This window comes from Chlorocebus sabaeus, chromosome 8 (assembly GCF_047675955.1).
Source record: "Chlorocebus sabaeus isolate Y175 chromosome 8, mChlSab1.0.hap1, whole genome shotgun sequence".
Classification (NCBI taxonomy): Eukaryota; Metazoa; Chordata; class Mammalia; order Primates; family Cercopithecidae; genus Chlorocebus; species Chlorocebus sabaeus.
This window is the reverse complement of record NC_132911.1, coordinates 77776079-77797786: the sequence shown is the minus strand read 5'-3', so window position 1 is coordinate 77797786 and position 21708 is coordinate 77776079. Positions and strand designations below refer to the sequence as shown.

The following is a 21708-nucleotide window of genomic DNA, read 5'->3' as shown; positions in this document are numbered from 1 at the left end:
AGGTTACTTCCTTCACAGTCTAAAGGCAAATTGTGTATTATTCTGTGTTAAACAGCATGGCACTGTTGATCAGGAGTTTACGTCCTATCTCATTACAATGTGAACTTGTTGCCCATAAAATAATTCTCTTAAGATTAATACATCCTGAATATGTTCTAACATGTCATATCAGTTTATTATTTTAAATAGAATGTACTAATAACATATCATTTTAAGGTTTGTGGGAACTATTTCTCTGAAAGAATAAAACAATTTGTTTATCACTGTATAATTGAACACAGGTTGCACTTTCTATTCACAGGTTTGGGGGAGGCCGATCAGACATGTAAACTGTGTACTTCTTGCTAATTGAAATTATTTCTACATTAAACAAACTTGTAGAATTTACTTCTACATGCTTGACTTTTTAATTATCTTTTTTCTCCTTTTCTTAAAGATGATACTTGTTGATGCCACTGTTATCATCCTCCTAGCAGAAGATAGTCCTACTGAGAAAATGAGCACTTTGATCATTCAGTCTTTGAACTTTAACCTTTGACTGGAAGTGACCTATAGGCAATGAAGACTACTTCCTTTTACTGCATTTTTACTTGTGTGCATTCTGGGCGCATGTTGATCGCTGGTTCAGTCCAGGCAACTGACATGCTTTTATTAGTCATACAGTATTAATGCAGGTGTCAGGAAACGTCAAATATAATTCCATTTTTTATTTTTATTTTTTTAAGCTTTTGGAAAAGCTCCAGGTCCTTATGTATTGTGCAATAACAATGACTTCCTTGGCGGTTTTGGTACGTTCATTGCCGGCAATGGACGTTGTAACAGGAAAAGTTTTCATTAACTCCTGCCACTCAATGATTAATGCATGATAGGGCCTATGAAATGAACTTGTCGGTTATAGTGGGAATATAAATAAAGTGAGGGATCCAACATTACTTTAAAAGTCACCCCAACTGTTTATATTTGGATTCTATGCACTGTGATCCTAAGGTTAACAGCATGAATTAACATGCGCCTTTAAAGGACTGTAATGAAAGATCATTGCGTATTTATTGAATTGTTTATATCTACTGTCAAGTTGTTTTGACATGGAAGATTTTCAAGTAACATTGGCAGAGAGGTACAGTATGTTATCCCTATGGTGAAAATAAATTCATTTGTTGTATATAGTTCCTCAATCTCTGAAGTAAAGGTATGAGTAATATAGGGTATGAATGGTTTAATCAAGGCTTTATTTTGGAAGTAAGAAAAATGGCAGTGATGATTAAATTGCTGCAGTCCATAATTTGGGCTTGTTATTTGTACATTAAAGATTTTTTCCAAGTAGGTTACACTCTGTTCACTTCCTGCTAGCCATCAGCATGAGCCCTACTGCCTAAACACTATTTCATTTATTTATGTTTGGAAAACCCGTAAACATTTTTGTTTGCAATCTTGTTTCTTTTATTATAAGTCAAGTTTGAATGTTACAGTACTTTTATTGAAAAACTTTTGTTAAGTTTTTTCTTGTAAATTTTCTTTACTTGTAAGTATCATCTTGTCCTTTAATCCTGTACCCTAAAATAAGAAATACATTTTTGACAGAGGCTTAATGTTTTAACAAAAGAGTGTGGACATTTTTATTTTAAAATTTAGGCAAAAATCGCTGTCAAATGGTTGCTTATTTGTCTCACACAGCCATATAGTTTTTCCTGGAGGGTTTTGTTGTTGTTGAAAAGACTTTGCTTACAGTTAGATAAAATTTTCTACAGAAAAAAAATCGTTGAAAGGTCCAATTCTCAGTACCATGTGAGTTAATGATACGCAACTAAGTTCTTTTTAAGAAGTGATTAATGTATTTTATAAATTACCTTTTCACATATGCAAAATCTGTTTCTACTACAGTGTTATTTTTACTAATGCCTTATTGTTGCACTCTTTTTGAAATATCCTGCAGTGAATATATGAATCAATTTGGGCTTAAAACTAAAAGCCAGTTGGCTGAAAGGTTTGAAATATGTACCCCAGTAAAACCATTCAATCAATAATTGGTAAATATTTTAAAATTGTTTTTAATCTGTATAGATGACATTTTGTAGCTTTGTACATGTTGTTAATTAAGGGCATATAATTTTACACTCTAAAAGTATAATTGCTGAACTCAGGGGTGGGTAGACTTCAAAAATATGTCTGCTATAGAAATAACTTGAAAAAAAAAATTAAAACCATGGCCAGCCACCAAATTGTGGACACTGTTTATGTACCGCTAGTTAACAATTACCACTTTTAAAAAATTATAAACATTTTTGTTCTGTCTTGACTAGATAAATATAAATTCTCACAGTGAGCTCTGTCAGAAAGTCTTTGAATTACTCAGAGTTTTAAACTGCTTTTAATATGAAAATTGCAGCTGTAAATTATGTATTTTCATGTTTTACATAACTGCTCTACACTACCGTTTGACTTGATCTTTTTCTGGGGGTTGGGGAGAAATCTCTCTCCATGTTGCTGGTTCTCTTACTAAAATGCTTTTATAAAGAAATGACCGGTGACATTTATTCACCAAAGGAATTAATATACTGGGTCAAAGATTAACAATGCTATACTATAGAGTAATAGGTCATATATAGCCTCAATTGAGTTTTTTATAATAATATTTTAACATACCTCTCTCTCTACATATAAGTACCGTAAACTAAAATGAAACAGAGGAAAGTAGAAGAAAATGAAATAATTTCGGTACATCTTACGGTTTAAAGAGAAGAAAATAAGGTGAAATATGCTAAAATATAGGAGCACAAACATTTAAAATTCATAATCAGGTTAACAACACTCTCTTGAAATTTAGGAATCATTGAAAACTCCTTGCACTTAAATTTAATTTATATGTTAGTTACATTATTAAAAGTCGTAGGACATTTATCTGAGTCATTGCTCTACAGAGCAATTAATGAATGGCTTGTAATAATAAAAAGAATATTTCTCTGTAATGCATTGTTGAAAGACAACCAGAATATCAAGAAAATGTATATAGGGATATGCTACTTGCCCCCTCCCTGCATTTCCTCGTGGGGCACTATTTGCTACATAGGCCTACAGAATTAGACTTTCATACTTAGAAGATAATGTACACTTTTCTTTTTTTATTTATTTATTTATTTATTTTTAGGCCATTCTTCTGGTTTGCCAAATTCTATTAAGACAGTGATACATTTGCTTCCTTATTTATGCATGCTTAGATCATGAACATGGTGCCCTTCCTTCTTTTTTTTTTTTTTTTTTTTTTTTTTTTTTGGTCAAGTAGGGATTAATGCCATAGGTTTTAAAGAGAAGGATTGTTTTCAGTTTTTAAGAGAATTTTTATAAAATACATTTTATGGTGGTTCTCTTAAGGAATTAATATTCACTTCTGAAGCACTTACTTGTAATATATAATTTATCATGTTAGCCAGCAGGGAAATAAAGCATTTTTAATCCCCAGAAGAAAGTGCTGGAAATAGCTTCTATATAGTCAACAGTTCACCTGGAGAAAGATCCTAATCCTTGTTGTTTTGACTAGGAATATCAATATTTGGTTTAAAGTAACTAGAATAGTTTACTACTTTTTCCCTTATGAAATTTTAAATATATGCAAATATATACATCATTAGATTCCTGTGGTGGATAATAATTTCTTCAGATTCTAAAACAGGTGTCTGGTGACTGCTTAATTGTTTCCAAGTTGCGTCAAAGATGAATTGGTAAATAATGGAAATGAGTAGTGATATGAAAATGGTTATGTAACTACATATTAATTGTTTCTGGTAATCAAGTCTTATTTTTTAAAAGCCTATTGTTTTTCAGAATTGAGATATTTAAACCTTGTTATAACTTCTTCCTAAAGATAGAAGAGAAGAGGAGGTACTGTGTGTTCAAAAATTTTTTTAAATAAAGAATTCAGTGTCACTAGTTCTAAGCCTTTATGGTGACTGCTGCTTATATTTCTTGATCTCATGTTCATTAATTTTTTTAGTACATATCTTAGCTGAATGCTTAAAATTTGCAATTGTTTGTAATTGTGTATGTAAATTGCTTTTCAATAAGAACTGAAGCTTAATCATATTATTTTCTGAGAATTCATTATCAAAATCAGCTACTATACTGTTCTGTGTTACAGTAATGCCCTTACTGCCTGTGCATGATTGAGGTCTGTGAAGAAGGTGTCTTTTAATCTGCACCAACTGGCCCCAATCCTTTTTGCAGTCTTTTCTAAATTTTTAAAAATCTGTCCTTTCTTTTTCTTCCTATTTTTCTGTCTCTTCCCACAGATGTTCAGTGTATCAGTCTTCCACAGTTTCCTTTTCTCACTTCTAATTTATTCTCTTTTTTTTTCCTGAGGTTAGGGAATCTACAGAAGGAAGATTATTAAAATTATGCCATGAATTTTTGAAAAATTTAAAATGGCTTTCCTACCTACAAATAAAATACATGGAATTTCTGATACTAATTTCAGTTTGTCAGTAGATGGCTAAATTTGTTGAATAATTGACTGCTTGGCAAATGAGCTGTTAGCTGTAATTAGTTCTTCACTACTAATATTAAGGAAATTTTGTTATTTTTGCATGAGGACTCTCCCAAAGCCAAATTATTGCCCAAGCAAATTATTTATTTTTCCATTTAAATTTCTAAGTCATTTTGAGATGTGGAATGATTATTATTTTTATTTTTTATTTATTTATTTATTTATTTTTGAGACGGAGTCTTGTTCTGTCACCTGGGCTTTAGTGCAGTGGCACAATCTGGCTCATTTCAACCTCCGCTTCCTGAGTCTAAGCGATTCTCCTGCCTCGGCCTCCTGAGTAGCTGAGATTACAGGCATGCACTGCCACACCTGACTAATTTTTGTATTTTTAGTAGAGACAAGGTTTCACCATGTTGGCCAGGCTGGTGTCGAACTCCTGACTTCAAGCTGATCTGCCCACCTCAGCCTCCCAAAGTGTTGCGATTACAGGCATGACCCACTGCACCCAGCCTGGAATCATTTTTTAAAAATAATTTGTGGGAAACTTGCTTTCTCAACATAAATTGTGTGGGGGTTGTTTTTGTTTTTTGAGACAGGTTCTTTCTCTGTTGCCCAGGCTGGAGTGTGCAGTGGAACAATCATTGCAGCCTTGACCTTCTTGGCTCAAGCAATCCTCCTGCCTCCCGAGTAGCTGAGTCTACAGGTGTGTGCCACCATGCCTGAATGGATATGTAGTTTGTTTGGTTTTTTTTTTCTGTTTTTTGTTTTTTCTTTAAGACACGAGGTCTCACCGTGTTGCCCAGGCTGATCTTGAATTCCTGGGCTCAGGCATTCCTCCTGCCTCAGCCTCCCAAAGTGCTGAGATTAGAGGTGCAAGCCACCATGCCTCATCTGTTTGCTGATTTAAGACAGGTTTATGTGCATTATTATCTTTAGAGGCACATAGAATCTAGACATATACTTGAAACTTGGCTCTCTATCCTGAAAGTTGAAGTTAGAGTTGTTTGATCCTGGTGAGATGTTAATTGTAATTTTAATTTTCACATGTTAATATTGTGACTTGTATTTTGTGATGAGTCTCTAAAATGATTAAATGACTATTTTTTTTATGAAAAATTTTTTGTTAATAAAATATCAGAGTATTTTGAGTATGTGGAAGGAATGCCTGAATAGAAGCTGATCTATCTTAACATACCTCAATAACTCCAGTTTTAATATGGTGAGTGAGGAGTTGACTGGGAAAAGGAGAGATCCAGTTCTTGTTCTAGTCCTTGGCACATACACTCTCTGGGTTTTGAGAAAAGGATGGTCCTACCACAGTTCTAAGTTGTTTTCTCAAGGCAAAAACATGATTTCGAAATGACATCACTTGTCAGATTTTCTGGTTTGTGGAAAGATTGAATAATCCTGCATCTTTTGAAGCCTGAAACATACAATTTAAAGCCTGAAATCTACCATAAGAAACTTGGTAAATTTTGTCAGATACCATGAAAATGCACCTCTTCATAGTTAACCACAGATTGTATATGTAAAGGCAAATTGGTGGTCAGGCTCAAGGTAAAATAATTATTTGAATGGATTATTGGGTTGATTAGTAGCCAAAAACTAAATGCATGTTCAGGTCAAAATGAATTTGTTCATTTTAGTTGGTACCATTTTCCTTTTATTATTCAGAACTACAGATTGTGCATTTTATTAATAGGAATGAAAGCTCATGCTTGCGGATTTGAGTAGGGTGGATGTATATATTTTATAAATTCAAGTTGCAAAATATGTAAAGTCACTACTTTTTAAATAGAATATAAATGTTAAAACAGACAAATCTATGTTATATATTTTTTAATATATGTATCAGACTTGTTAGTTGAATGCAGATTACTTTGTGTGCTTTATGGAATTTCATAACTTTTAATAATAAAGCAGTTGTCACTGGATTTTTTTCTGTAGACTTGAATACTAAATGGGATAAATACCAGACCTCTTTTTGGTTTATGATGTAAAACTTTATTTGTACAGTAGTTTCTCTTCACAAAAGACTGAATTTTAAAGGATTATAGAAACAGGAACATGTCCATTTCCAAAATGAATGCAACAGAATGAAGATAAGTCACTCAAACCATCTATTTAACACATCACCTTTATGTAATATGTAGCTAGTTTTAGTGTTTATGTTTTAATAAGTCCCAATTAAAGACTGAGCGTTTTCAGAGAAGATGGAAATGGAGACCCAGGCACTTGTTTAGAGTTATCGTGAGTCCGATGTTTCTGAACTTCAAGTTGTACAATTAAGGACATACTGTAAGAACTTCTGGATGCTTTCTGGAGTATACAAACAGATCAACTAATGACTTAAATGAGTGACTCTTGAAGCTGCAAGAAGAGGAATGAAATAACCACAAGAAGGGGCTATCTCAGCGTCTGTTATTTCTGACAGGAAGAATTAAATATGCTCTGCTGGTAATTTCTAAGTGTTCTTTTCTACAGGGGATCTGCTTGCCTCAGGAGCACCTTAGTCCTCATTGAGGCAGCCATTCTGCCATAAAAATGATCATGTCTCAAACTGTTCCTGCCGTCCTACACAACTATGTTAGTAGATGGTTAGATAAATATATGAACCATCTTCTTTTGTACTTTGATGGTGCCCTTTTCCTTTATTATAATCCTTAAAGTAATTTCTACTTTCCATAGTAGGATTTGACTTTTCTCCACTACTTTAAGCTACTCTGAATAAGTGATTCTGTTTATGTCCTCCCTATATTTCTCACTGATTTTCACACTAACATAACACATAACAAAATTAAACATAAGCTAAATTGAAGGATCAAGTGACACAGCTAAGAGTTTTGTGTACTTGGATAATAAAGCTCAAAGCCACAGTGGTTATCTGTCCTGTTGGGAGCCCCTTTCAACCAGTTTTTTAGTTGCCTGTGAGATTTATTTTTAATGTTTGCCTGCGTGATGCAGAATACATAAGTGGGAATCCCTACACCCTTTACAGTTAAGTGGATTATGGAAATAAGGAAAGTTTATCCCAAAATAGGAAATACCTTCTCGTGTGTACCTGGCCTTCAAGGACTTAATGTGGGTGAATATATATCATCAGACAAGATCCTAATATAGATGGCTGTATCCTGCAGATAGCCAATTCAACATTAAAATTTTATGTCTCCATATTCACCCCAATGAAAACGTATTTCTTTTATCCTGCTATAATTTAATGACATTCCCATCCAACCTAGTTAACCAAGCAGTGATACTCAGTAGTACTCTCCTTGCATTTTTCAAGTCCTGTTGAGTGTAACCTTAAAATGTCTCTGAGATTTCTACCTTCTCTCCAGTCTCGTTACCATTAGGGCCTTTCACTTCCTGGCCTTGGTGTCCCTAGGCTGCTCTTCAGCCATCCACAAACCTTGTTTCATAAGCAGTAGCAATGCAACCCTCCACTGTCCTCTGCTAATGTTCTTCCCTGTTGCTAGAATGTTCATGATCTGCGTTTCTACCTGAAAGGTCTAATTCAAAGGTAGCTGAAAGGTTGTCATCGATGTCCTTTCTTCTCTTCCTACCAGTCATCTATCCTGAACTTTTTAACAGTAGAGACAGTGTGGCAATTGTGTCCCCAGCACGTAGCACACAGTACCTAGTATACAGTACCTGTAGCACATAGGCATTTAATAAGTGTGTACTGAATTAACTTGGTTATACTTGTATTTTTATCCTAGCTTTCTCAAAGAAACTTAGGTGGTAGCTATTTTGAAACATACATCAAGAACCACCACCTGAGTAAAATGTTATAGCAGAACCCTGCTCTTTCTATCCCAGAGAGTTTGAGAAAATTACTTTTAAATAAATCATTAATCATTCTTCATTGGTTTTGGCTTCTTTTTTATAGGTGTTTCTCATATCTTTATCTCAGGCAAATTGCTTGTCACAAATTGTTTTAAACTAAATACATCTCAGGAACCATAAAATCATAAAGGTAAACCTGACATAAGGTTAAAAACCAACATTAAGCAGGTAATTATTGTGTACCTTTCATGTCCCAAGAAGGATGGCAGATAAAGTATATATCTTCAAAGGGCTTATGTAATAAGGGGGATAATAAATAGAAAAGCATATCATAAAATGTTACAAGCCTTAAGAGGTGCAGATAGTTTCTGATTATCACAGAAACACGTCTGCCAAAAGTACTGTAACGCATAAAGATAGACGGGCCAGGCACAGTGGCTCACGCCTGTAATCCCAGCACTTTGGGCGAGTGGATCGCAAGGTCAGGAGCTTGAGACCAGCCTGGCCAACATGGTGAAACCCCGTCTCTACTAAAAATACAAAAATTAATGGCGTCTGTAATCCCAGCTACTTGGGAGACTGAGGCAGGAGAATAGCTTGAATCCGGGAGGCAGAGGTTGCAATGAATTAAGATCACGCCATTGCACTCCAGTCTGGGACAGCGAGACTCCATCTCCAAAAAAAAAAAAAAAGACACAGGGGACTCCAAAAGGGAGTGGGGGATGGGTGCCAGGGTTGGAAAAACTACCCATTGGGTACTGTGTTAGCTATTTGGGCAATGGGTTCAATAGAGCCCAAACCCCCAGCATTAGGCAGTAGATCTGTGTAATCAACCTGCACCCTCTGAATTTGTTTTCTTTAATACTGTCATGGGCCAGGCATGGTAGCTCACACATGTAATCCCAGCACTTTGGGAGGTCAAGGCAGGTGGGTCATTGAGGCCAGGAGGTCGAGACAAGCCTGGCCAACATGGAGAAACCCCATCTTTACTAAAAATACAAAAAAGCTGGGCATGGTGTCACATACCTGTAATCCCACTGTTTGGAAGGCTTAGGCACAAGAATCACTTGAACCTGGGAGGCAGAATTTTCAGTGAGCTGAGTGAGACCATGCACCGCACTCCAGCCTGGGTGACAGAGCGAGACTCCATCTCAAAAAAATAAAAATACTGTCATGATCTGAAAAATGTAAACTTTGTAGATGAGTTTCAGGAAAGAACAGAGTTCCCAGGTACAAAATGCTAGGACAGGAGAGGAATTCGCATGAAGATCAGTACAAAGGACTGTGACTGATTGAGGGTGAGCAGGGTATTTAGGATGGTGTAGGTCCTTGTGAGTCAGGGTAAGACTGAAGTTATTTGGTCCTTCAGTTTCCACTAGCTGAGAGATGAGCCCAGCAACTAAGAGTTACTTTTGTCATCCGGGAATTTATCAATTGGGAAGAAATAGTTATGAAACTAAGCCACTGTGTGGGCAATATCACAAGGATAGTTGCCCAGGATATGCCTAAAACAAGGAGCCTGCACTACTACCCCAGCATCCCACCCACCAAGAAATAATTTAAAGCTAGACCCAATGGGTCTACTTCATAGTAAAGATCAGCTAAGTAAACCAGCCATGATTCGGATTTGCACCCACTCTAGGGTGGTTCAGGGAATGTCAAGCCTTGGACTTGGATTAAGGTGTGGTCCCTGACTGGCAGTGTCCTCAGGAGATGACATGCGGAAGCAAATGAAAATCCTCTCTGGAGGAAGATACTTTCTTCCTAGGACATAAAGTTATCACATTCTAGGAAATAAGACACCATGATAAACAACCAGCAGAAACAATATAAACAGACCTAGAAAGCATTAGAGGGGTTTGACATGATCTGATAGGGTTTGCTGATCTGCCTGGCATAACTTGGGATCTTCTGAAGAATGAGAACCTATCTTGTTTGTCTTTACACTCATTTAAATATTGAATGCCTACTGAGTCTCAAGGAACTATGATCAGGCAGGGAAGGCAGACAGGTAATTGAAATACAGTTTGACACTTGGTGTCCTGGGGTAATCACAGAGTGCTGGGTGAGCATCAAGGCAGGAAGAATCAACACAGGGAGTCCAAGAAAGAATTCAGGGAATGTGATGAAATGCAGGATGAGTATTTGCCAGGTAAAGGTGGGAGAGTGAAGATGAGGGCATGTATAAGCACACACTGCAAAGGCCCAGGTATGAGAAAGAACAGTGTGGTGGGAGCATTGAATTAGAATGGTAAAAAACCATGTTATGGCCAGGTGAAGTGGCTCATGCCTGTAATCCCAACACTTTGGGAGGCCAAGGCAAGCGGATCACCTGAGGTCAGGAGTTTGAGACCAGCCTAGCCAACAGGGTGAAACTCGTCTCTACTAAAACACAAAAATTAACCGGGCCGGTGGCACGTGCCTGTAATCCCAGCTACTCGGGAGGCTGAGGCAGGAGAATCGCTTGAACCAGGAGACAAAGGTTGCAGTGAGCCGAGATCGCACCACTGCACTCCAGCCTGGGCAACAGAGCAAGCCTCCATCTCAAAAACAAAAATCATGTTATAAAGTTTTGACTTAATATTGTGGGCAAAGGGACTGGTGGAATGAGATTTGCACTTTGGAAAAATTACCTTGGCCTTGGCTGTAGTCTGGAGAATGGATTGGAAGAGTCACAGAGCTGGGAATGTGGGGATGGGAGCAGAACCCAAGAGGCTTTTTCAGTAATCCAGACAAAGGATGATGGCTTGAATTGATTATAATATGAACTATTGGAATAAAGACCCAGACATAATGGAACAGAATAGAGAGTCCAGAAATACGGCCAACTGATTTTCAAAAAAAGATGCCAAGGCACTTCTGGGTGAAACAACAGTCCATCCAGTGAAAGGCATTAGAACATTTGGACAGCCATATGCAAAAAACAAAAATCTTACCTAACACTATATACAGAATTAGCCCAAAATGAATCATAGACCTAAATTGAGAGCAAAAACAATAAAACTTCAAAAAGGAGAAAATCTGAGGTCTTGGATTTGACAAAGATTTCTTAACTATGACACAAACTCTAAAAGAATGAGTTGGACTCATCAAAATGTAAAACGGGTTCTTCAAAAGACAAACTATAAAAACAAGACAATATCTTTGCAAATTATGTTGATATATCTGATAAAGGATCTATTTATAATTTTTTAAGAACTTAAAATTCAATAACAAAACCCAATGAAGTAATGGACAATTTCGGTTTTTTACACGAACTGATATGTAACCAAAGAGAATATAGGAATGGCAAACACGTGGAGCACTGCTCAACACCCTTAGTCCTTAGCAAAATACAAATAAAAACAATGATAAAAACGATGAGATCCCACTGCACACCAACTGCATTGACCATACCAAGTTTTGGCAAGGATGTGGAGCAATGGAAACTCTCCTATACTGCAGGTGGGAATTTAGAATTGTATAACCACTTTGGAAAATAATTTGGCAGTTTCTTTAAAAGTTATGCACATACCTACTATACAAATCAGCCATTTCACACCTAGCTATTTGCCCAAGAGAAAAGAAAGCATATGTCCACAAAGGGCCTCGTATACCAATGTTTATATGAAACAGAAAACATTTTATGTTTTATGTAATCTGCCCAAACTAGAAACATTCCAAATGCCCATCAATAGGTGAACAGATAAGCAACTCTCCATACAAGGGAATAATTCAGCAATAAAATAGGAACAAACTATTGATACATGTAATGAAGTTGATGAATCCTGATAAATCTTGGTTATGCTGAGTGAATATAGCCAGGCCAAAAAGCATACATCCTGTATGGCTTTATTTACATAAAATTCTAGAAAACGCATCCTTAGTTACAGTGACAGAATTCGATAAATGTTCGTATAGGGAAATGGGACGGCGGGAAGGGGAGATTACAAAGGGGAAGAAACAAACTTTTGGGAATGATACATATGTTCATTATCTTGATTATCTTGGTTTCACAGATGTATATGTCAAATTCATCAAATTATACACTTTATTTGTAGATTATTGTACATTATACCTCAATTTTTTAAAAAAATGGCTAGGCACGGTGGCTCATGCCTGTAATCCCAGCACTTTGGGAGGCCAAGGCAGGCAGATCACAAGGTCAAGAGATCGAGACCATCCTGGCCAACATGGTGAAACACCGTCTCTACTAAAAATACAAAAAAAATTAGCCTGGCCTAGTGGCACATGCCTGTAGTTCCAGCTACTCAGGAGGCTAAGGCAGAAGAATCACTTGAACCCAGGAGGGGGAGGTTGCAGTGAGCCGAGATCATGTCACTGCACTCCAGCCTGGCAACAGAGCAAGAGTCTGTCTTAAAAAAAAATTAGGAGGCTTTTAGTAATAAAGACAGGATGGTGATGGCTTGAAATAGGGTGTGAGAAAGTGGACAAATTCAGCCATAATCAAATTGCCCAAATTCACACACTGTAAATGTGATGGAGCTAGAATTTAAAACCTGAGTCTAGCCTGGGCAACATGGTGAAACTCCATGTCGCAAAAATATAAAAATTAGCTAGGCATGATGGTGTGCACCTGTGGTCCCAACTACTTGGGAGGCTGGGATGGGAAGATCACTGCACTCCAGCCTGGCTGACAGAGCGAGACACTGTTTAAAAATCAAAACAAACAAACAAACAAACAAACACCCAAACCTGAGTCTGACAAATTCCAAAATCCATGCTCAAAGTCAATACATTTATACTTGAGATAACCACTATGTTTTGGGCTTGGACAAATGAGTTGAGGGTGATAGTTTTCACCAAAGAACAAAGTGAAGAAGCAGGTTTGGGAGAAAAGGAGGTGTGTTTACATTCCCCCATTGTACTGAGTATGGTAGCTTATACAGTCAATTAGTAAGTGGAGACGGGAGCTGAAGTTTTTAGGCAGCAATGATATTGAAATATTCAGTGTGATGATTTTACTCAGTTTGTGGGTTAATTGCCCATTAACTAATCGCTGGAAAATAATTTAATACTTTTTTTTTGAAACCAAAAAGAGACTTGGGAGACGGAGGTTGCATTGTGCCACTGCACTCCAACCTGGAGAAAGAGTGACATCCTGTCTCAAAAAAATTAATTTTTTTTTCAGAACTGAAATCTGCCTTCATACTATCTATTACAGATTGAATTGTGTCCTCCAATAAGATGTGTTGAAGTCTTAACTCCCAGTACCTCAAATTGTGACCCTATTTGGAAATAGAGTCATTGCAGATGTCATTAGTTGAGGTGAGGTCATACCGAAGTAGAGTGTGGCCTTAATCCAATAGAATTGGTGTCCTAAGAATTGGAGAAGAGACTCACACACACAGTGGAGAAGACCATGTAGTCATGGAGTCATGTATCAACAAGCCAGTGAATGCCAGGGATTGCTGGGAACATCAGAGGCTGGAGGAAGCAGGGAAAGGTTCTTCCCTGGAGCTGTGGGAGAGAGCGTGATTCTGCTGATACCTTGATCATGGATTTCCAGCCTCCAGAAATGTGAAACAATAAATGTCTGGTTTCTTTTAAGCCATCCAGTTTCAATTACTTTGTTACAGCAGCCCTAACAAACACACACGCACTATCTCTTTTTTCTAGTTCTGTCTTCTGGAGACACGGAATAAGTCCTGGTTTCTTTTCCAGATATTTGCAGGTGTTTTGAGAACATATTTCAAGAACATATTTCATGACACAGTGAGGAAAACATCTCCTTTACTGGTTTTTAATGAGATACATTTTCAAATCCTTGCATTATTCTTTTGTAGGGTCAAGATTTTCAAAGATGCTTTAAAGTGTAGTAACCAGAACTGATCTTACCACTTCAAATAGTCTAAGATACAAAAGAGAATAGAACTTGCTCTGTGGTTTAGGGCAAGGATTTTCAAGCTGTTTCTCAGAGCTCTAGGAGTTTCTTGCAGTTACCTCAGGGGCACATGTGACTGTATTTCATATTGATATTCTATAGATGTTTGCATTAGGAGAAAGTGTTTGCTGTTGAAAACAAGCTTGAAAAACATTTTTTTTCTTTTCTTTCTTTATTTTTTATTTTTTATTTTTTTTGAGATAGAGTTTTACTCTTGTCACCCAGGCTGGAGTGCAGTGATGCCATCTCGGCTCACTGCATCCTCCGCCTCCCGGGTTCAAGCAATTCTCCTGCCTCAGCCTCCCGAGTAGCTGGGATTATAGGCGCCCACCACCATGCCCAGCTGAGTTTTGTACTTTTAGTACAGATGAGATTTTGCCATGTTGGCCAGGCTGATCTCCAACTCCTGACCTCAGGTGATCCACCTACCTCGGCTTCCCAAAGCGCTGGGATTACAGGCGTAAGCCACTGTGCCCAGCCTGCCTGGCTAATATTTTAATTTATTTGTAGAGGCAAGGATCCCACTGTGTTGCCCAGGCTTGAATTCACATTTTTTGGCAGCCACATCACACAAGATTTTGATTGGTAAAAGTCACGTCTTTTGTGTTTGTTATATCTGTGTACATAGTTTTGTTTTTGTTTGTTTTTGTTTTGGTCCCAAGTAAAGTATGTTAATTATTCCTATAAGATGTCATCTCACACCAGGCATGGAGGTCCATGCCTGTAGTTCCAGCTACTCAGGACGTTAAAGCCATGGGATAGCTTGAGGCCAGGAGTTTGAGGCCACTGTGTGCTATGATGGAGCCTGTGAATAGCCACTGCACTCCTGCCTGGCAACATAGCGAGATCTTGTCTACAATAAAAAGATTTCATCTCATTTGCTTTTACCCTTTTATTGAGACTTTTTGTTTGTTGGTTTTGTTTTCTTTCTTTCTTTTTTTTTTTTTTTCTGACCCTGTATCCAATAGTGTTTAGTTTTCTTATTCTATCATGCAAAATATTAGCTCTCCCTCTTGCTCCCTCTTGATTAATATCACATCTAAGCATTTGTTCTACATCTTTTCAGTGTGTGGTTTTTTGTTTTGTTTTGTTTTGTTTTGAGACAGAGTCTCAATCTGTTGTCCAGGCTGGAGTGCCATGGCGCGATCTCGGCTCACTGCAAATTCTGTCTCCCGGGTTCAAGCAATTCTCCTGCCTCAGCCTCCCGAGTAGCTGGGACTACAGGCATGTGCCACCACGCCCGAATAGTTTTGTATTTTTAGTAGAGATGGAGTTTCTCCATGTTGATCAGGCTGGTCTTGAACTCCCAACCTCAGGTGTTCCACCTGCCTCACCCTCCCTGCCCTCCCAAAGTGCTGGGATTACAGGCGTGAGCCACTGCACCCGGCCGAGACAGGGTCTTGCTCTGTCACCCAGGCTGGAGTGCAGTGACGTGATCTCGGCTCACTGCAACCTCCGCCTCCTGGGTTCAACTGATTCTCCTGCCTCAGCCTCCCAAGTAGCTGGGATTACAGGCGTGCACCACGTCTGGTTAATTTTTGTATTTTTAGTAGAGACAGGGTTTTGCCATGTTGGCAGGCCTCGAACTCCTGACCTTAGGTGATCCACCTGCCTTGCCTTTTCAGTGTTTAAAAGCAAAGTAAAGACATAAGCATACCATTTATTATCTCATTTAGCGTCTTCAGCTCAGCATATTATTTAAGCATTGTAACTATCAAACATCATGCTACTATCACTCGGGTTATCTTTCTATAAGGTAGCCCCCCTTATTCATGGTTTTGATTCCCGTATTTTCAGTTGTCCACAGTCAAAAATAGGTCCAAAAATAGGTGAATACAATACAATAAAATATTTTGAGCGAGAGAGAGACCACATTCACATAACTTTTATTACAGTATATAGTTGTAATTGGCCTATTTTATTATTAGTGATGATTGTTCATCTCTTACTGTGCCTAATTTAGAAGTTAAACTTTACTATAGGTATGTCTATGTAGGAAAAAGCATCGTATATAAAGGATTTGGTACTATTGGCAGTTTTGGCAATTCACTGAGCATTTTGGAACGTATCCCCCGTGGATAAGAGGGAACTGCTATATAAGTTTATCAAAGAAAGGAGATACTGGTTGTTCTGGTATGACTTGTTTTTGATGAGTTCAAGCAGGTTCCAAATAGTCATTCCTTTGGTTTCTATTTGAATTAGTGAATTCCACACGTATTGTTTTCCATTTTCTGGTCTGTTGAAATATACACATTCTAGTCTAAGAAAAAAGTGTCTTGAGTGAGTATGAGGCGGTTGCATCAGCTGTGGGGACCTGCCGTGCCCTGCCTCCATGAAAGAACTTGCTGGAAAGCTGCAGGCAGTGTGGCAGCAGCTGTGGGATCTGCCTCAGTTTCAGAGCCATGGCCACACTTCTTCCACACAGCCCTCAGCCAATGACTGAGCATGGTGGGGGCCTGGCCATTTCTGCTCAGGATGGCACTTCTCTAACACGTAATCCTTGCTCTAAACCTCCACATTGGCTGGCGAGAACTTGTCAGAACTGCCTCCCAGTCCAAAGCTCTGTCTGCACAAATTTGCCTCTTCTTTAGCTTCCCAGATTTCAGATCTGCATCACTGTTTGGTTTTCTCAGCCCAATCCTCTTCCTCTGTCTTTCACAAACTTACTCCCCTAACAAACCTCTTGCCCTCCTAACTCCAGTGTCTGCTTCCTGGAGGACCCAAATCAACACAGTTGGCACTGGGTGTGGTGCAAGAAGAAGGTACTAAATGGGACATTGAGACCTAATCACTCACTGTCTGTCAGACAGTGAGGACTCCATTCCAGATGGCATGTTTTTAATTACAAACTTCTATATTGAGCTGAGATGAAGCAACAGGGACTGGATTTAAAGAACTAAAAAGCCTGAAAGAACTAACAACTCAGATGAAATACATGAAACAATGGTTTTCAAAACATTGGCTAGCAAGCAAAAAAGGGCATCAGTCACTGAAAGAAGGAAAACAGATGGAGTGAGCCCTACACCTGCCCCAGCTCCCTGCCTGGACAATGCTCCCGACTGCTGGAGCACAGGGAAGCAGGCATAGCCCAGCCATCCTCCTGACCTGGGGAGACAAAGCCGGAAGTCCAGGGAGGCCCAGGGTGACTGGAGTCTTCAGGTCGGAGTACTAAAGAGGAGAGGGCTTTGTAGAGAGAGGGCCCCAGGGATCTCAGAGGGCAGCCAGTGCGGCTTCAGCATGTGCGGGAGCTGTGAAGCTGGGGAAGGAAACACCCAAAATGAGCGATAGGCAGAGATCACACAAAGCTGGGAAGAGCTTGTGTTCCCTCCAGCCAGAGTGCAAAACCGTGCAGTTCAAGGGGCATAAGGTGGAATATTCAGAAAGCATTGCCTATTATTGAGGAAAAATTAATCCTTAATGAATTCTCTAAAAAAACGTAAAAAGCAAGTCTCAAGAGGATTACTCTTTCCACATAACCAGACTACATTGCAGAACAAAGCTCTAGAATATTTCTAACAAGTATTTTATGTATATAATATATAGATAATTATATATAAATTCATATATATATGTGTATATATATATGAACTCAGCACCCAACATTCCAGCTGATGTCACATTATCTACATTGGGATCCTTTTGTCCTAGAAGGGTGTTGTGGGTTGAACTGTGTGCCCTTCAGATTTGAAGTGAGATGCCTTCTCCATTAGTCCGTGTGGTCCCTGGCTATGCCCTTCAATTTCGTGTGTACCTAGTACCTCAGAATGTGATCTTATTTGGAGACAAAGTCTTTACAGAGTTAGTCAAGTTATTATGACGTCATTAGAACAGGCTTAATGCAATGGGACTGGTATTCTTTCTTTTTTGGGTGGGGGGACAGGGTCTTGCTCTGTCACCCATGCTGGAGTACAGTGGCACAATCTAGGCTCAGTGCAGCCTTCAACTCCCGGGCTCCAGCAATCCTCCCACCTCAGCCTCACTGATAACTGAGACTACAGGTGCGCATCACCATGCCTGGTTAATTTTTTTTGTAGAGATGGGGTTTTGCCACGTCACCCAGGCTGGTCTTGAACTCCTGGGCTCAAGTGATCCACCCATCTCAGGCTCTCAAAGTGCTGGGACTACAGGCATTAGCTACCATACCCAGCCTGGTGTTCTTACAAACAGGGAAATTTGGATACAGAGACACACACAAAGGGAAGATGTGAAGATACAGGAAGAATGTGAAGATAGTCATCTATAAACCAAAGAGAGGCTTGGGACAGACCCTACCCTCTCAGTCTTCACAGGAAACCAACCCTGCCCGCACCTTGATCTTGGACTTCTAGCTTCCAGAGCTGTGAGAAAATAAATGTCTGTTGTTTAAGCCATCCAGTTTGTGGTACTTTATTACACAAACTAGTACAAACAACCCTAGCAAACTAGTACAAATGGCATGCAATTCATTCTCACGGGAATGACACGCTCTGTCATTCTCACTAGAATAACGCTCTCTGGGTGTTGGTTTACCATTTCTGCCTGCAAAGCCTATCAGCCAGCATCACTGTCTGGGGTCTTATGCGGTGCCTGATTCACAGGCATGGATCCCACACAACAGAGCATCTGACCAGGAGACCTACTTCACAGCACAACTCCAGAGGTCACGTGGCCTATCACACAGCACCACCCAAAGTAATCAGCCTGAAAGAACATCAGCACTGCTTACTGGAGGAACAGCTGACTTGTCGGTTTGGAAGCGACACTCTCCAAAGATGGGTGCCATCTTCCGAGATGCTGTATTTGCACTTGACTCACAGGCCTATTTATGGGGCGTCATTTCTAGGAGGAAGACTATATGGGCCCTGGAACAATGGCCCCCATCCAAGGGGTTCCATTCTTGACAGGAAACACCGCAAGAGTCCCGTTGAGGCTGCGTGTGGTGGCTCATGCGTGTAATCCCAGCACTTTGGGAGGCTGAGCCAGGTGGATCTTTTGAGGTCACGAGTTCGAGACCAGCCTGGCCAGTATAGTGAAACCTCATCTCTACTAAATATACAAAAAAAAAAAAAAAAAAAAAAAAAAAAAAAATTAGCCGGGCGTGGTGGTACACGCTTGTAATCCCAGCTACTTGAGAAGCTGAGGCAGGAGAATTGCTTGAACCTGGGAGGCAGAGGTTGCAGTGAGCCGAGATTGTGCCACTGCACTCCAGCCTGGGCAACAGTGCGAGACTCTGTCTCAAAAAAAAAAAAAAGAGTTCCATTGAATTCTAAATTATTGCTACTGTCTTAGTACTTGGATTCCTGTGTCCAGAAGCAGGCCGTAAAGAAAGTCATCTTGGTAGGCGCAACTGACCCTGATTTCCAGTTCAACCATCCAGAACAGACCACTCAAGGCAATTTCTTATGGATTTAGACTAGAATACATTCTAATTTTGCTTGAACGTATTTTTTTTTCCTAAGAAGTAATGTTAAAGACCTTTAGTGATAATTCCTAGCTGTGAACGTAGTTTCTAGAACAGAAAAGAATTTCTTGGAAAACATTGCCTTCTGTAGTACATAAGAAGAATTGAGTGTCAATACATATAACTGAACAGGAGCAAAAATAACGATACTTCTGGAAATTTGACTTAAGTCATGGAAATTTACTTGATTTGGGGCTTGAAGTAAGCAATATATCTTTCTGCTTTTATCCGCAGTTGCTTGCATGTTTCCTGTTATAAATGTTTGTCTAATGATGAAACCAACAAAAGTTCTGAACCTTAAGTTCAAATATCAAATTCCCATTTATTCTCATTTCGGTGTTCCTAAAATTATACCTCTAGTTCAAATTTTTAGATGGCCAAAGTGTTTGCTTTATTCACAAAGCTGAAGAGAGCCTTTCAGGAGCTCAAAGCAAGGAGATACTGTTTTACATCCCTGTCTCTTCAGGCAAAAAATTCTGACTTTGTTAAATAGAGCATTGCTGAGTGTTGGATCAATTCAACTCAATCTCTTTCCAGTGAGATCTGGAAGGAGGCCAGATTTCATACTTTAGGGGAATGAAACTCCCCCAGCTGATTCTGATCCAGACCCAGGTTTGAGAAGAACTGTTTAACTCACTTCCAAGTTTCTTAGGATACAAGTAATATTTCTCTTTCCAACATAAATCAAGGAGGTCAGAAGACAAAAGTGATTTTCAGCTATAATTCAGCATAAGGAATGTCAATAGTTTTTGGGGAGAATACAGCAAGGGAATAACAACACAGTTTATACATTTTAGTTTATTCTCTTGCAGAAAGAGGGGAAGTAAGTTAACCAACTAATGAAAAATTAAGGGGAAATATGATTTCTATTTAGAATAAAGATGGTATTTTACTGACAGAACTGTTTTGAGATCAGTGGCAAAATCTTCCTAGTTTTCAAAAACAAATTTCAGGTTACAGTACACTTAAAAAAAAAAACATCAGACAGTCTCACTCTGCCACCTGAGCGCAGTAGCACGATCACACTCACTGCAGCCTCCACTTCCTGAGTTCTAGGAATACACATATTTGTAATGTTCCTAAACATCCACCTGTTTCTCTACATTTCAAGTGGGACCCACTTTGTATTAGGCCTATTATGGGTTGCAAATAAAACTAATGTAAACTAAAAGAGAGTTGCTGGTTTATAAAACCAGAGAGTTTAGAGGTGGGATTGGCTTCAGAACAGCTGGAGGCAGGAGCTCAAAGAAGGTCACCAGGCTCTGGCTCCCACTCCCAGCTCTGCTTCGCTGTATTCTATAGACACAGCCTCCAGAAATGGTGGCCAAGAGTGTCCCTGATAGCTCTATCTTCTCAGCCTAGCAACTCAGAAAACAAACATCTCTTTCCCAGCATTTGTCTATCAACCTCAGAGAAGACACTGCTTGGTCTTCTTTGGAGCCTATGACTGTAGCCTCTCTCAGCCATCGCTGAGGCTGGGGAGATGGGGGCTTTGGCCAGGCCTGGGTCTTAGGGCTGTCTCTGTAGTGGTGAGAATGACAGCCCCATCAGGACCATGTGGAAATGGAGGAGAAGTTTCCCAACACAATGGCAAAGGGGTTGGGGAACTTTGATGAGAAGAGAACATTTATCTTTCCCTACTACTACAGGATTATTGACCAAGTGGAAGCTAATAGATCTAAATTTGTGTGTTTATTTATCTAAAGAATTCTAACCAGGCCAGGTACGGTGACTCATGCCTATAATCCTAGTACTTTGGGAGGCCGAGGCAGGAGGCTGGGTGTGGTGGCAAAAGCTACTACAGTAGCCTGGAGGCCCAGCTACTCAGGAGGCTGAGGTGGGAGGATTGCTTGAGCCCAGGAGGTTGAGGCTGCAGTGAGCCATGATGGTACCACTGCACTCCAGCCTGGGCAACAAGTGAGACACTGTATCAAATAAATAAATAAATAAATAAATAAATAAATAAATAAATAAAATATGTAAATCGATGAGGTTGTTTTGAAAGTAAACTATCTGGGGAGTGGGGATGGAGGCAGCAGGGTTGTGGATAAGGCAGCCCCACCATCTGGACTGCAGTGGTTTATGTCTATGCTTTCTCTACCATATATCTACTTTTTTTTC

The 21708-nt window shown here is 39.2% G+C and overlaps 1 protein-coding gene across 4 annotated transcripts in view; it reads left to right on the top strand.

Moving 5' to 3' along the window:
• The window catches only part of UBE2W (ubiquitin conjugating enzyme E2 W), an 83011-nt gene extending 69194 nt beyond the window's left edge, over positions 1–13817 (top strand). For 3 of the 4 annotated variants that reach the window (XM_008000899.3, XM_008000897.3, XM_038000381.2), the window contains one exon: positions 437–6411. In XM_008000899.3, the coding sequence (XP_007999090.1) occupies positions 437–450 (14 nt within the window). In that variant the 3' untranslated portion in view covers positions 451–6411. Of the gene's footprint in view, positions 1–436; positions 6412–13394 lie in introns of those variants that run through there. The other variant, XM_073018163.1, reaches the window with a different exon arrangement.
• The last annotated feature ends 7891 nt before the right edge of the window (positions 13818–21708 follow it).